We start from the raw sequence: 15,207 nt of genomic DNA on the forward strand, positions 1-15,207 counted from the left end.
CATGCTTTGCAACACTTGGCATAGTATCCTACGGTAAGGACAGAACATGGTTTATTTAACCACACCCCTGTCGATGAATATCCTGTTGGTTCTAACAGGTTGCTGTTACCACCAAGGCTGGTGTGAACACCTCTATACATGGCATCCTGTGCTAATCTAGAGGGGCACAATCCTGTGAGTGGGGCTATAGGGACGCAAGAGAACAAACATATACAGGCATGTTTTAACAAGGTGGGTAAAACCTGTCCCCCAAAAGGTCCACACTGAGTCACCCTTCCACCAACTTTACTTTTAGAATTAAAAAAAGAAAATACGTTTAGTCAAAAACAAAAACAAAACCACCAGCATGCCCAGTCATGCAACAGAATGCACGGCAGGGATCAGAAGGGGAATCCCTGGCTGTTGCTCTCCCTGCGCCACTTGCCAAATTAGGCTCCACGCCAGGTGTCCTCATCAGACCACACTTGTGTCCACTTGGCCTGTCCTTAAGGCTGTTCCCCAGCCTCCTGGCAGGACTCACGGGCAGCACTGGGCTTCTAAGGGAGACATGCCCTGGCTGCGAGCCAATAGATGGCCGAGTGTGGGCTGAAATGCTGCCAGCCAGCCAGCGTACTGACGACTTCCAGATTGGTATCTTTAGTGCTACTTCCCCTGAGCTCCAGACCCACACAGCCACCTCCCTCAGACTCTCCCAACTCAGCACATCTGAGACAGAACACCTCCTCTTCCACCACCCTATCCATATCCCAAACCATCTCCTCCTCTGGTGGAGGACCCACCAATGATCTGTGCCAGCTCATCGATTACTGGGTATCAAGGGTCTCTTCACTCAGCGATGCCACTGCCTAGGGACATGGGACAACACGGATCCTCAAAAGCTGAGGGGAACACTTCAGGTGTGTATGGGGCCAGGCCCTCATAGCTCAGAGACTCCAGGTGCTTGTTCCCTTCATTCTGCAGTGCAAACTCTCCTGAGTTATTGCCTTCTCCCAATGCCCCTGAGCTCCTCTCCCTTGTTTGTGGCCAGTGGTCTGTCAGGACCGTGTTATCTCTTCCTTCAAAACACATCCGACTCAGAGGAATTTGGACTGAGCTAAGCTCGTCTTCCTGTCCAAACAATGGTCCTCTAACTTCAATAATTCAATACAGTCTCCTTTGACCAACAAAATGCAATATACAAAATATTTCCAGGCAAAACTATAAACAGACATTTCCCACACATTGACCTTGACCCTAACCCTAAGAATCTCTATACCTTCCCTTCTTTTTTTTTTTTTTAATCTTTTTACACATCCCTCCTGAACTGTGTGTCCAAGACACCCAAAGCTTTTTCACGAACCAGCCTGATGCACCTATCCATACTCAGCCATGCACATCCCTGACATGTGTCCTACTCTCTCTTCCCAGTTCCTAAAACTCCTCTGACACCCTATGAAGTTTCATGTTTCTGAGACTGCTAGCGCCATTATTCTTCCCACCTCCTTGGCCTTGCTGATTTTTTAAAATAACAGCTTTACTGAGATATAATTCATATGCTATACAATTTTCCCATTTAAGGTGTATAATTCAATCGGTCTTAGCATGTTCACAAAATTGTGTGATCATCACCACCATCAATTTTAGAACACTTCGTTCAAAGTAAACCCTGTACCCTTTTAGCCATCATTCCCCACCTGCTCCCGTCCCACTAAAATGTACCCTATGCCTACTGTATATTCGATGCTGTCTGTCCATTAGACAGGCACACTTGCCCCCAGGCAAAACCTGTGTGACATGTTTTCTTTACCCACTCAGAGGCCCAGTGTGGCAACTGTCTCCTAGGAGTGATGGGAGGGAATGACCATGGTGGGAACAGCTGGCTTCCCTAACTGTTCACCTGGCACCAGGCCCTGCACTTACACTTCACACATGTCTCAAAGAGATGCTATTAATATTTCCCACAGTACAGCTGAGGACAAATGACTTGCCCAAGGTCACAAAGCCAGTAAGCGGCTGAGCTGGGATTAGTTCCCTAGTGAGCTCTGCTCTGTCCATATGTTATCTCTGCCCATACACTCCATGCACTGCTGTCACCTTCTAGTCCCACTCTCCTCTGTTCTCATTAAGGTCACCATGACCTCTAAAAAAAGGTCACCATGACCTCTGAATGGTAAAACCAAGTGGAAGGCTGTCTGACTTTACTTCAATCTCTTGGCCACATTTGGCATTCATCACTGTTTCTTTTTCAGGTTCTCTGCTGGGGCTACCCACCTGTTAGGAGATGCCTTTCACCTTTCTGGAAGGACCCCTTTCCTGGGGGAGGGTCTCATGTTGAGCCTCTCCTCTTCTGACTCTATGCTCTCTCTTGGAGACAGCAGCCACACTACTACCCTGATTCCCAAGGCTGTATCCCAAGTTCACACTCACTCCAGAACACCAAAAATAGCCTGCACATCATCACTCAAATGGCTCACAGACCCCTTAATCCCATCTTTTCAGTCTTTCTCCAAACTTCTTTTCTACATCCCACCATCATTTCACTCTGCCACCTACACAGTTGCCTATGCCAGAGATGAGGACATCAGCTTTGACTTTTCCTTCCTCCTCAGTTCCTTATCCAACCCCTCAAGTCCTATCATTCCTCTTCCTAAAATTCCCCCACGATCATCCTTGCCCATGCCAAAGGCAAGCTGTCATCATCTCTGACCTGTATTGCTTACAAAACTCTGCAAATTGTTCTTCCCACCTCTGGTATGGCCCCCACCTCCAATCCACTTTTCACACTGCAGGTACATTCTAAAGGACAAGTCCAATAGTTTTACCTGCCCATCCCTCACTCAGGACAAAGCACTTCCTCTACAGCTTTTGCAATCCTTCAAGAGCTGATCTCTGTCTTACTCTGCAGCCACACTCCTAGCCACACCACGACTTGCCACTCCCAGAAGACACCACTTACATTAGCATTTGCAGTTTCACGTGACTAGAGATTGGCCAAGCCCCGCCTACAGTATTGCTTTCTTCTTCCCATAAGACACTGTCTCTTGTGAAAAGATGTTGAAATGCAGAAGGAGACGTTGTAATGAAGACAAGGAACTCAGAACAAAGAGGGATAAAGTGTTCTAGAAGACAGCCAGCACATCATACATAGGGACTCTCAATTATGGTCCCTGAGTATCTAATTCACTAGCTTTCCTCCTCCTGAATATTAATTATATTTCTTTACAAGAAGAAGGAGATGGCCTGACTGGCCTAGGTGCCTCCATTCCAAATTAGAAAACTGGCATCTGGCATCCATCAGCTGAATTGTGACTGCATTAGCTAGCCATATGCTTTTCTCTATTTTCCAAGTTCCTGAGTAAGAAGAGAGCTAATCCAAAGAAAAATCCTGCAAACAATGACCACCCCAGTAGCAATGAGAACTCCTTAGACTCATTCTGATCTAAATACCATTTTCCAATAAAAAGAACCAGGTATCTGGGGCACCTGGGTGGCTCAGTTGGTTGAGCGTCCAACTCTCGCTCAGGTCATGATCTCACGGTCTGTGAGTTCGAGCCCCACATCAGGCTCTGTGCTGACAGCTCAGAGCCTGGAGCCTGCTTCAGATTCTGTGTCTCCCTGTCTCTCTGCCCCTCCCCAGCTCGTGCTCTGTCTCTCTCTGTCAAAAATAAATAAACATTAAAAAAAAAAAAAAAAAAGAACCAGGTATCCTAAAAGAAATGATGACAGTAGGTCTGGGTCAGGAAATGTATGAGATAAAATTAGAACATACTGTGGGGTGCCTGGGTGGCTCAGTCGGTTAAGCATCCGACTCTTTATTTCAGCTCAGGTTATGATCTCACAGTCGTGAGATTGAGACCCAGATTGGGCTTCATGCTGGATGTAGAGTCTGCTTAAGAGTCTCTCTTTCCCTCTGCCCCTTCCCCACGCACGTGTGCGCTCTCTCTCTCTCTCTCTCTCAAAAAAGAAAAAATTGAACATACTGTCATCTAGGAAGTAAGAAAAGCTCTCAAGGGCTACAGGGTTGTGTCAGAAAGACTTGACAGCCTGGGGCGCCTGGGTGGCTCAGTTGGTTAGTCAACCAACTCTTGATTTTGGTTCCAGTCATGGTCTCACGGTTAGTGGGTTCAAGCCCCGAACTCTCAGTGTGGAGCCTGTTTGGGATTCTCTCTCTCTCTCTCTCTCTCTCTCTCTTTCTCACTCTCTGTCCCTCCCCTACTTGCACATGTGCACTCTCTCTCAAAATAAATAAACTTAAAAAAAAAAAAAGACTCAACAGCCTATTGAATAAGGTCCCACTGGACAAGGGACAATTCAAGCATCGATACAAAGATTGAAAGACAACAAAAAATATCAAAATCCATGTGTGCATTATGATACTATACAAACAAAAAGACCAAACAAACCTCATTAGTCATCTTTGAAGGATTTTGGAGAACCAACTCATTATTTTGAAAATTGATAAATACAGGAAAGAACCAAGCATTTATCCTATCTTGCTTATACAAACTGTATTTCAGGGTTAAAATTAGTAGAAGTTTCCAATCATAGAAGTATTCAAGCTAGCAAATGCAGAAGGAAACATAGGATTAGAAAATCACCATTTTGTAACACCTAATAAAATAATGGTTCTAGGCAATAAATGTCCATGATTCCTTATGTCACAAAAAGAGAAACAACTAGATATCATGTGTCTCCCAATGGAAGTACAAAATCACCTACTAAATATTCTTTTCAAAAAAACTGAACTACAATTTGATCAAGCCTCTAAATCTAACTACCATTTTACAGGAAAAACATGGACAGAGGAACATGTTCAATTATAAACACATCAAGGATGGAGTCAGCAAAACTGAGATGCAAGGGGAAATCCATAAATCAAATGACCCAGTTTCTTCAATAAGTAAAAGGAGGGGTGCCTGGGTGGCTCAGTCGTTTAAGTGTCTGACTTTGACTCAGGTCATGGTTTCATGGTTCGTGAGTTCAAGCCCCGGGATGGGCTCTGTACTGACAGCTCAGAGCCTGGAGCCTGCTTTGGATTCTGTGTCTCCCCTTTTCTGTGCCCCTCCCCTGCTCACACTCTGTGTGTGTGTGTGTGTGTGTGTGTGTGTGTGTGTGTGTGTGTCAAAAATAAATAAACATTAAACAAAATTTTTTTTAGTAAGTAAAAGGAAAAATAAGAGACAGAGAATCTATATATTAAAAGACCTGAGGCTCCTGGGTGGCTCAATCAGTTAAGTGTCTGACTCTTGGTTTCAGCTCAGGTCATGATTTCACAGTTCATGAGTTCGAGTCCCACATTAGCCCTCCTTGGGATTCTCTCTCTCCCTCTCTCTCTCTCTCTGCCCCACCCCTGCTTTCTCTCTCTGTGTCTCTCAAAAATAAATAAATAAACTTAAAAAAAATTTTTTTTTAAATAAAAGACCTAAGGGGCGCCTGGGTGGCTCAGCTGGTTGAGCATCTGACTCCTGATTTTGGCTCAGGTCATGATCTCACGGTTCATGAGATCAAGCCCCATATCGGGCTCTGCACTGAGAGCACAGAGCCTACTTGGGATTCTCTTTCCATCTCTCTCTGCCCCTCCTGCACTCGCACACACTTTCTCTCTAAAAATAAATAAATAAACATTTAAAATAAATGAATGAATGAATGAATGACCTGAGACCACATCAACCAGTTAAAATGTATGGATCATATTTGGATCCTGACTGAAAAAAATCATATGTTTTTTTCAAAGTTTATTTATTTATTTTGAGACAGAGAGAAAGTACGAGTAGGGGAGGGGCAGAGAGAGAGAAGAGAGCAAGAATCCCAAGCATGCTCCGCACCAGTGCAGAGCCCCACGCAGGGCTCGAACCCATGAACTGTGAGATCATGACCTGAGCTGAAGTTTGATGCTCAACAAACTGAGCCACCCAGATGCCCCTGAAACATATCATATTAAAAAAAAACACAAACATCTGGGGGGCACCTGGGTGGCTCAGTCAGTTAAGTGTCCAACTTCAGCTCAGGTCATGATCTCGGGGTTCTTGGGTTCAAGCTCCATGTTGGGCTCTGTGCTGACAGCGCTGAGCTGCTTGGAATTCTCTCTCCCTCTCTACTCCTTCCTGCCTCTCTCCCCCTTAAAAAAAATTTTAAAAAATCGGAGGTAACCAGAGAAATCCAAACACTAAATGGATATTAGATGATATTAACAAATTATTTTTTCTTTTACAGGAAGAATAATAGTATTGCAGGGTTTTTTAAAAAATTAGTCACGACCTTTTTCAGAGATATTGAAATATTTACAACTGAAATGATTTGTTGTCTTGGATTTACTGCAAAATAATTTCGGAGTTAGGGAGCAAGTAGAGCTATTATTGAAACAAGATTGATAACTGTCATGATGACAAAAATCGATCATTGTTGCAGTTTTATGATTATTACGTATGGGTTCATTCTACTATTCCTTCTAGTTTGTAGATGTTTCACAATATCCATAGTAAATAGTTTTAAAGAGAAAAGAGGAAGGGAGAAACTCCAGAGGCCAGAACTGGAGCCTCACTCACACCTGAATTTCCCACATCCAGACAGACAAATTAACACCAATGCTCTTAGGCTGAACCCAGGGTCAAAGCTAAGAGTTCAGGTTCAGAACTATTATAATGCCTCAAATAGCTGCTTGGCTTGTTTATATGGCCCAGGGGCTGGCACACAGTAGGCCTTCAGAAAGTGTTTCTTGAATGAGCAAACAAACATTTGAACATTGAAGGAACACTATATATGCTCCTAACGTCCGAAATACATCATACAACCCAAAATTTGGCAGGCCTTTGTGGAAGGTGGTGCTCCATACCATCAGTATCTGCCCCCACAGTCGATGCTAAGGAGTCAGAGGCTTCCTCCCCTGGGCTAAGCCTGTTTTTCAAAACAAGGGTCTGGGTTCCCAAAAGATTTGTACCCTTGTCCCCCACAATCTGCCACCCAGGGCTTCTTTTGGTCCCTCTGTCCGGCCCAACAATTTCTGCCTGGACATGCTGGTCTCTCTGCCTGAAATGCTCTTCCCCCCAGCTCTCTGCATGGCTGGCTCCTTCTCATCGTTCACATCTCAGCTCAAATATCCTTATCTCAGCAGGGCCTTAAGCCGCCACACTCTCTAAATAAAGTTCCCTTGTGATTCTCTATCACTTCTCCACTGTCACTTTCATGGGTATTGCCTTCAATATGTAATTATATATTTACTTCACTTTAAAATATCATTAACAGGGGTACTTAGCTGGCTCAGTCAGAAGAGCATGTGACTCTTGATCTCAGGGTCATGAGTTCGAGCCTCATGCAGCATGTAGAGATTACTTAAATAAAACTTTTAAAAAAATAACAATAACAATAACAGCAGCTAACACACTGACTCAGCACTTACCATGTGCCAAGTTCATGCTAAGGGCTTTATATGAATTATCTTGTTTAACCTTCATAACCAGGCCATGAAGTAGGTGCCGTTATTAATACCATTTTACACATGATAAAACTCTGGGTAGAGATGTTACATGGCCACAGAGCCATGAAGTAGTAGAACTACATTTGTAACTTCTATGCAACACTGATCTCTTAATATCTTCCCCCTGCCCCCACTGACCTCCATCCCCAGACTATGAAGGTCAGGAGAATATCATGCCACAAAATATCTCAGCCCCATCACAGTACCTGGCATAAAATATGTGCTTCGTAAGTATATGCTGAACAAATGAAAACATTCAAAGTAATATTGTATGATTTCTCTTTGTGTATCTCTGACCCACCTCCTCTTCCCCAAAATTCCCAGCACAAGACTTAGCTCCCAGAAGGTTCTATACATATCTAGAAACACTCAGAGTTAAAAAGTGCTTTTGAGACCAACCAACTCTGCTCCCTAAGTTTACCAAAAAGATAGGACCTCTCTGGGTTCTTTCCCCTACCTCTGAGTATAGACTATCAAGCAAGATGGACAATGGAGAACATATGAGCTTCAGAGGTCCTAAGAGACTGAGTTCTAGCAGAAGAGATCAGTAGCAGAGGCCCTGATGGAGTGGAATCCAGGGAGGAAGGCTAGGGTATGGTGGAGGGTATCCACTTACCCTCTGCCCAATGCCCTGTGCCTTCTGGGAACTGTCCAACACCTGATGCAGATTTCTTTGGAAACCTCATCACTTCAGGACACACCTACTGATCTCACTAAGGACCAAAAGCTTTGTTAGTCTCCCCTCCCCTCTCTTCTTTCCCCTGGAGATATGAAGGCAAAAACACCCAGCAACAAAGTCCTCTGGTGTCAACTTCAGAAGAAGAGAAGAACTTTATGCAGAGGATAATGGGGTTTCTGGTCACTCCTGCTTCTGGTTATCCCCAGCACCTGAAAGTTTTGAGCATCTCCAACACACAGGATCCCAAGAATCCCAAATTCAATGTTGAGAAACTTCTAGAAAAAGAGCACAGACAACCACAGGAAATGTAACTGGGTGTAGAGGACAACATTCTAGGCTAGCATGACCACAAAGAGGCTCTAACATGGGGTGCTACTGGGGGTGGGCCTTGAAGAGTGGGAATCACTGGGTTTCATGGAGATGAGAAGGACACAGAGGGAATGGCAGGTGCAATGTAGTGGAAACAAGAGCTAGCATTTATCTAGCACATATTCTGTGCCTGTTGCTGGGCTTCATATTCACATGTAAAAGCTTGTTCACATGTAAAAGCTTATGAAATAGTTGATGATAATATACCAGATGAAGAATCTAAGGCCCAGAGGTGTTAAATAACTTGTCTAAGGTAATCCAGTAATTACCAGGGCTGGAATTCAAACTCAAATTTGTCCATCCCTGGGGTCCATCACAACATACGCATCAAGAGTCTCAGGGTGGAATGGCTTGTGTGAGGGAGAGGAGTATGTATGGAAGAGCAAGGGAATCCTTGAATGAGACCCTAAAGATCTAGATGGTATGCCACAAGGCAGGTCATGTGCTGAGCAGTGCTGCAGGAAGAATGCCCTAACACATTTATGGAGGATAATGGTGGAAGGGGCTGTTGGGAAGATGGGAACCCAATGCCCCCAGAAGCTCTACACAAAGAGGAAGGACAGGCAACAGCATGAGTGAGGAAAGCCTAGAAAAGAACAAGTTTGCCAAATGCCAGTTGGTAATCAATGGTGTTCACCTTCGGATTTAAGCAAAGAATGATCTCCTTCCAGTCCCAGCCAGTCCACAAAACTCACATTGAATGCCAACTGTATGTCAGGCCCTGCCCCTGGCAGCCTCCCTCATTTCTCCTCCTTTTCCCAGGGAGGAAAATCAGGTGGCTGGCAGGCCCCTACAACCCAGCACCTGAAGTGCTCTCCTCTCTGTCCCACCACCACTCTCAAAAGGGAGAGGAACAGCTTTTCTTGTATATTTATGTTAAAATCACAAAGTCCACAATTATTGTATTTTAATTTCAATAAGTTTTAAAATTTAAAGATATTTATTTTCACTTTGCTGGTCTAGTTTGCAAGATAAACAATAGCTGATTTTTAAAAATTGAATTGTCTTTTAACCTCAATAAGTTTTTGATGAGAAAATTGTCTCGGGATGGTAAATCATCTTCCCCCTCCAGCTATCAACCATGGGGCCAGCAGTACCTCTGCTCAAGGCTATCTCTTGAGGATCAGGAATGAGAACTTACATCCCAGCCACAATGCCCTTCACTATCACCTGGGAAAGTGGGGACTCAGGGACACTTCTAAATCAGTGAATCTGATGCAGCTGTGCCTTGGGGAATCAAAACCAGTTGAGAGCGGAAGAAAGGGGAACTCATCTTCCCATCATTCTTGTGCTTTTTAAAATTTTTGTTCCAAGAGCAACCTTCTTGCTGAGGAGGTGGGATTTATTAGCCAAATACAAGTATAGGAACTTGGAGGGTCACCTCTTGCTCCCCGAATAACTGCCTTCAGAAGACTCTGCACAGCCAGTGGTTCGGGGATGGGAGGAAACTCTCACTAGGTTGGCTCAGCGATTCCCCAGAAAGGCTCACCCCTCCGACCAGGACTAAGACACAGTGATCCAATATGCCTCGATGTATGTCAGGCGGGAAGTAGAGGACTTTTCCGCTTAGGTTTCCTAAACGTTGCCACGGGGCAGTTCTCTGGCCACCTCAGAGTAAAGAGGTTTGGATGGACACCTCTCGCATCGACCAACCACTCTCGAGAGACCCTCTTTTCCAAACTACACGGCAGGCATAAGGGGGAAGAGGCTGCCCCAAACGGAGGCTAACCACTGTTTTTCCTTTTTAAAGACTTGGTTGCGTTTGGGCCCGCGCGGAGCCACAGGTCGAGGCAGATTCCCTTCTGGGGCCCCCGCCATCGGCCCTTGGATTCCCAGCGAGACCTCTTAGGCCCTTCGAGAACCCCCGCCTCCGGCTTCCCCGCCCAGATCTCGGAACCCTGAGGCCTGGGCTAGTCTCCTTGCCGGCCTTTCAAGGCCCAGCCGTCCGGCCCCGCGGCTCACCCTCGAGCGTCTCGCACTGCACCAGGTTGAGGTAGTCCGCCTGGCTGAGCACCCCGGCCTTCAAGCCGCGCACCAGTCCCTCCAAGTAGCCATTGTCCACGTTGAAGTAAAGCTCCGGGAAGAACGACATGGCTGCGGCGCGGGCGGCGAGACCGGAGAACCCCGATCGGCCGGCAGACAGCACGATTCCAAGATCAGCTGACGCAGCGCCAGCAGCGGACTGTCAAGCAGGTCAGGTGATGAGCGAACGTATCACGTGACCACAACGGGGCGGAGCCCTAGTGGCGCCCGACTTCCGGGTGGTTTCATACGAATGCATTGCGCAAGTATGGCCCTCCGGCGCCTGCGCGGCTAGGGTTGGCTTGCCTCTCGCGTCGGGGCTTGACCTGCTTGGAGTGTCGGAGGCCGGCCGCGTGGTGGCGCACGTGGCCGCGAGGATTCGAGTGGGCCCTCTAGCTTTCTAGTGGGCCCTCTAGGGTCTGGTAGACCTGACACTAAGGGGCAGGAGGAGTTAAGATGGGAGTGAGCGGTGGTTCTTATGCTTGGAAATATTCCAGACTGTTGAGTCAGTCTTATCCCGAAAGGAACTACGGTTGGCGGCGGGGGGAGAGGGCAGGCTTCGCTGCGGTCGCACGTCCAGTTAGCTGCAAGCCGACCCTAGAGCCTAATGCTTACTGGCCAGCCTGGAGTTACAGCCCCTATGTGCACCGCGACCTGCACCCGCATTTATTGTACAAGATTATGGAAGGCTGGAGCCCGGCCCTTTTCTGGCTCCCCAGCTGTGCCTGGCACCATGAAAGCATGCATGTAAGTGATTCAGATGATGGTAACCTAGACCCTGCGGTAGGTGTGTGTGTGTGGTTTCTTGGCTTGGCGGCAACCCCACCCCTGCTGTGACTTCCATGACCTCCCTCCTCCGACGGCCACGTTCGAAATAACGCCACAGCCTTGGGGTTGGTCCCAACCTTTATTCGCTACCCCTGTTCAGCCTCGACCCCATGTCGGCCCGCTAGGTACGGCTGCAGGGGATCGTGGCAGTACCCAGCTTGCGGCAATAGCAGAAGGCGTTGAAGAAACGGCAGTAGCATGTGGCACATGGGTCGCAACACGATACCTGGTGTCCCAGACAGGACTCCTGCAGCCTTACACAGCGTCGCGGGGAGCGTGGCTCCCGGCCCTCCGGATCTAGTACCTACAGGAGTTGGGGAGCAGGAATGTAGGCATGGGCCTCCAAAGGCAGGTGCAGGGATCTCACCTACCTCAGTCCAGGCTGGATGGCAGTGGAGCATGGAGAGAATGGTCTGCAGTATCACCTCAGGTGAGGGTGTCATGAGGTGGAGAGTGGGGATGATTGTTTGCCTGATGTCCCCTCCCAAGGTCTATGGCCTCACCCCTTACCCTGAGCAATTACCTCTGTCAAGGCCTCAGCCTCCTGTAGCAGAGCTTCTATGGACTGTTCTGCGCTTGTCCGTTTCAGTGGAGGCTGCCGGCCCAGGCCTGGAATAGATGATGTGAGGCCAGAGCCCTGCCCGCCTCCCCGCACACCCCCCCCCCCATGCACAAAACACCCACCTCCCAGGTCTGGGATGGGAAAGGGGGAAGGAGGGCTCATACCAAGCAGGATAATTTGTGGCCAGAGATATCCAGGCTCCACCCAGCTCCACCCCTGCCCATACTGACCTGGCAGCTCTGGGAACAGGGCCTGGTCAGGCCTTCTGATGCCTTCCAGAGGGGCCAAGCCCCTCTGAGCTTCCTGCATAGGGGGAAGTGTCAGCAGCAGGGCCCAGCTCAGCAGCACTGCAGTCAGCATGACCTGACCATCAGGAAGACCCACCACTTAGTCCTTCCTCATCCTTGATGCACCCTCCAGGTGCCCTACCCCAGAGAGAGACCTCCCAAAAAGCAGGAGTCTCTGCCCAACCAGAGGACTTACCTCTGCTTGCTGGATCCTTGCCTGGAGAGTTTCTGGCCACCCTGAGCCCACAGCTTATATGTCAGGGTCTAATGAAGGCCCCACACGTGACTGCTGCCTGCAGCCAGGGCATGAAGGTGGGGGCATAGCTCAGGCCTCTCTCCCTACACCTGGGTTTTTGGGTGCTCTGTAAGAGGGGTGCCCAGCTCTAATTTTTTGGTGAGGTCCCCACGTGCTAATCAAAGTTTGGGAACAAGAGAGGGTGCCCAGAACCCCCAAATTTCTGCAGGACAGGGACCTGGGTAGGGATGGGGAGGTTGGACAGGCTGGAGCCATTAGCAATAACAAGGCAGGCAGCCCTGAGAACTTAATTTAATTTGTGGCCCCGGAGATGCTCACTCAGACCCTGTGTGGCATGTTGTTTCCTTTGCTTCCAGGAATTTTGGTCAAGGGCATTGAAGAGGGTGATGGGCCAGTGGCCAGAGTGGGGTGCAGACCTAAACCCTGGGGGTTTTTTGGAGGGAAAAAGGAAGGGAGAAGTCCACTTAGCCAAAACCAGGCCCTCCTGCCTCCATTCCTGGTCCTCCCCCCCCCCACCCCCGTGTCCCTCCAAGCTTCTCCAAGACCCCCACCCTTGCTTCTTCTCCCAAACCCTTTTCCGCCTGGGGTTCCTGGAAGCCAAGGAGGCAGAACGGACTGTTCCCTGGGTGGGCGAGCAGCTTCAAAGTAAAAAGCTTTCAGGCCGCCTGTCTCATTAGTGCTAATGGCTGTTCCTTTCCGCCCTGCTTTGTCAGGCCTGTGCCCACGCCTGGTCTCATCAGCATGAGGCCAGGGTGAGGACTGCCCGTTTGTGAAGATGGTAGAACACAAAGGACCCCACCTGCCTCTGCTTTCCCTCTCCCCTCTGGAGGCCTCTAACATACACTTGCCCATCAGGGAAAGGGGTACAGGCTGAATCACCTTTAAGGCCTCACTGTACAAACAGCTGGTCTGGGCCAGTAGGAGGATGAAGAGGCTGTTGGGGTTTGCCATCTGGGTTCACGCAGGCTATTCTGCCCAGGATGAAGCCTGAGGAAGTCCTCCCAACAGCGGGTGTAAACCATATATTATCAGCTGACAGCCTTTGGCCTTCGGCACCAACAATCACTCTTGGGGTTTGGTTGCATGGGGAGGCACCCCTCTGCAGATGGTGGAGCTGTGGCAGCTCCTTTCACAGATGGGCACTGATGTCTATTCTGGGATCGGACTGGCACTGGGCTCACTTGTGGTTGACACAAGGTAACAGTCCTAGGAGCTCGGAGAGTCACATAATACTGCCCAGAGGGAGGAGGCTAGGAAGTGAGGGAAAGCCTCAATGAAGAGCTGGTCCCTGGATAATCCAGCAAAGGGCCAACCCTGTTTCTCCCCCTGACAATGCTACTGGCTATTTTGGTGACTCTGTCATAAAGTTGACCTGGTGTCGAGGCTTCCCTGGCAACGGACATTGACCTTTATTTCCCAGAGGCTACAGCTGGGCACAGTCATCTACCCCAGGGCTTTCTCTTCTCAGAGTGGTATCAGGCACCAAGATCAGGCCCCCATCTTGGTGGGGCCACTTGGAGCTCAAGAAGGGCAACGCATGAAACATACCTGAAGCACATTCCCCAAACCTTGTCCCCTGGCCCCATCCTTGGAGATTGTGGCTGAAGAGCTGGTGGTGGGGAGCAGGGACTGCATGTGGATTTTGGAAAGGTGCCCTAGATGAGTTGAGGTAAGGGCTGTGAGCACTTGCCTGAGCCTGATCAACATCCATGCTGAGAATAGTTCTTCCTGTTCCAGGGGGCAACAGGGGGAGGTTGGTCACCCCACCAAGGCCCTCAGTGTCTTTGCTCATCTATAGAGCGATGACTGTCTTCACCTGGATGTGTGCAGGTGAAGACATGGACGGTGATGGACAAGGACTGAAGCAATCCTAAGGGCATCCCAGGTCTCTAGTCAGGTCCAATGGGGGAGACAGTTGAGAAAAACAACCATCAAAACACAGTAGAATGATGAGAGAATTATAAACATTGGACATTGGATGATGTTAAGGAATAATTGTTAATTTTTTTAGTTGTGATAATGGTATTGTGGTTACAATACCATTTTTTAAAGTACTATTATCTTTTAGAGAAACATAATGAACTATTTACTGATAAAATGTTATGAAATAATCAAAGGTGGGGGAAATAGCAAGATACAATATAGATGAAACCAAATTTTTCACAAGTTGGTAATTTGTTGAAATTGGGTGATGAGTACATGGGCTTCGCTAACCTATTACTGTTACCCTTGTGTATTAATTAAGAATAGGAAAAAATTAAGAATAGGAAATTAAGAATAGGAAAAAAGGGGGGGCACCTGGGTGGCTCAGTTAAGCATCCCACTTTGGCTCAGGTCATGATCTCACAGTTCGTGGGTTTGAGCCCCACGTCAGGCTCGGTGCTGGCAGCTCAGAGCCTGGAGCCTGTTTCAGATTCTGTATCTCCCTCTCTCTCTGCCCCTCCCCTGCTCATGCTCTGTCTCTCTCTGTCTCAAAAATAAATAAACGTTTTAAAAAAATTTTTTTTTAATTTTTTTTTTTTTTAATTAAAAAAGGGGCGCCTGGGTGGCTCAGTCAGTTAAGTGTCTTACTCTGGCTCAGGTCATGATCTCACAGTTCATGTGAATTCGAACCCCCCTGTGCTGACAGCTCAGAGCCTGGAGCCTGCTTTGGATTCCTTCTGCATCTCCCTCTCTCTCAGCCCCTCCCCTGCTCTCATTCTGTCTTTGTCTCTGTCTCTCTCAAAAATAAATAAACATTAAAAAAATTTT

At 47.8% G+C, this 15,207-nt stretch overlaps 2 protein-coding genes across 10 annotated transcripts in view; both read right to left on the bottom strand.

Annotated features, from left to right (window-relative positions):
• Nucleotides 1-10,683, bottom strand: part of ATP6V0D1 (ATPase H+ transporting V0 subunit d1) — a 39,007-nt gene extending 28,324 nt beyond the window's left edge. Inside the window, exon 1 of the mRNA XM_007090291.3 lies at nt 10,464-10,683. Coding sequence (XP_007090353.1) covers nt 10,464-10,593 — 130 coding nt within the window. The 5' untranslated portion in view covers nt 10,594-10,683. The remainder of the gene's footprint in view (nt 1-10,463) is intronic.
• Nucleotides 10,684-11,341: 658 nt separating this feature from the next.
• LOC102963582 (agouti related neuropeptide) lies at nt 11,342-13,756 on the bottom strand. Of its 9 annotated transcripts, XM_042969124.1 has the most exons (6): nt 13,336-13,422; nt 12,775-12,879; nt 12,397-12,562; nt 12,144-12,276; nt 11,875-11,960; nt 11,342-11,655 (listed from the first exon to the last, which is right to left on the bottom strand). In XM_042969124.1, exons 4-6 carry the CDS (start codon nt 12,271-12,273, stop codon nt 11,473-11,475), a joined length of 399 nt encoding a protein of 132 aa, XP_042825058.1. In that variant the 5' UTR covers nt 12,274-12,276; nt 12,397-12,562; nt 12,775-12,879; nt 13,336-13,422; the 3' UTR covers nt 11,342-11,472. The 9 variants fall into 9 exon arrangements, with proteins under 9 accessions (XP_042825058.1, XP_007090354.1, XP_042825063.1 ...); XM_007090292.3 differs by lacking the exon at nt 12,775-12,879 and having other exon boundaries at nt 12,397-12,493; XM_042969129.1 differs by lacking the exon at nt 12,397-12,562.
• Between the last annotated feature and the right edge of the window lie 1,451 nt (nt 13,757-15,207).

Source organism: Panthera tigris, chromosome E2, assembly GCF_018350195.1.
Source record: "Panthera tigris isolate Pti1 chromosome E2, P.tigris_Pti1_mat1.1, whole genome shotgun sequence".
NCBI classification, from domain to species: Eukaryota; Metazoa; Chordata; class Mammalia; order Carnivora; family Felidae; genus Panthera; species Panthera tigris.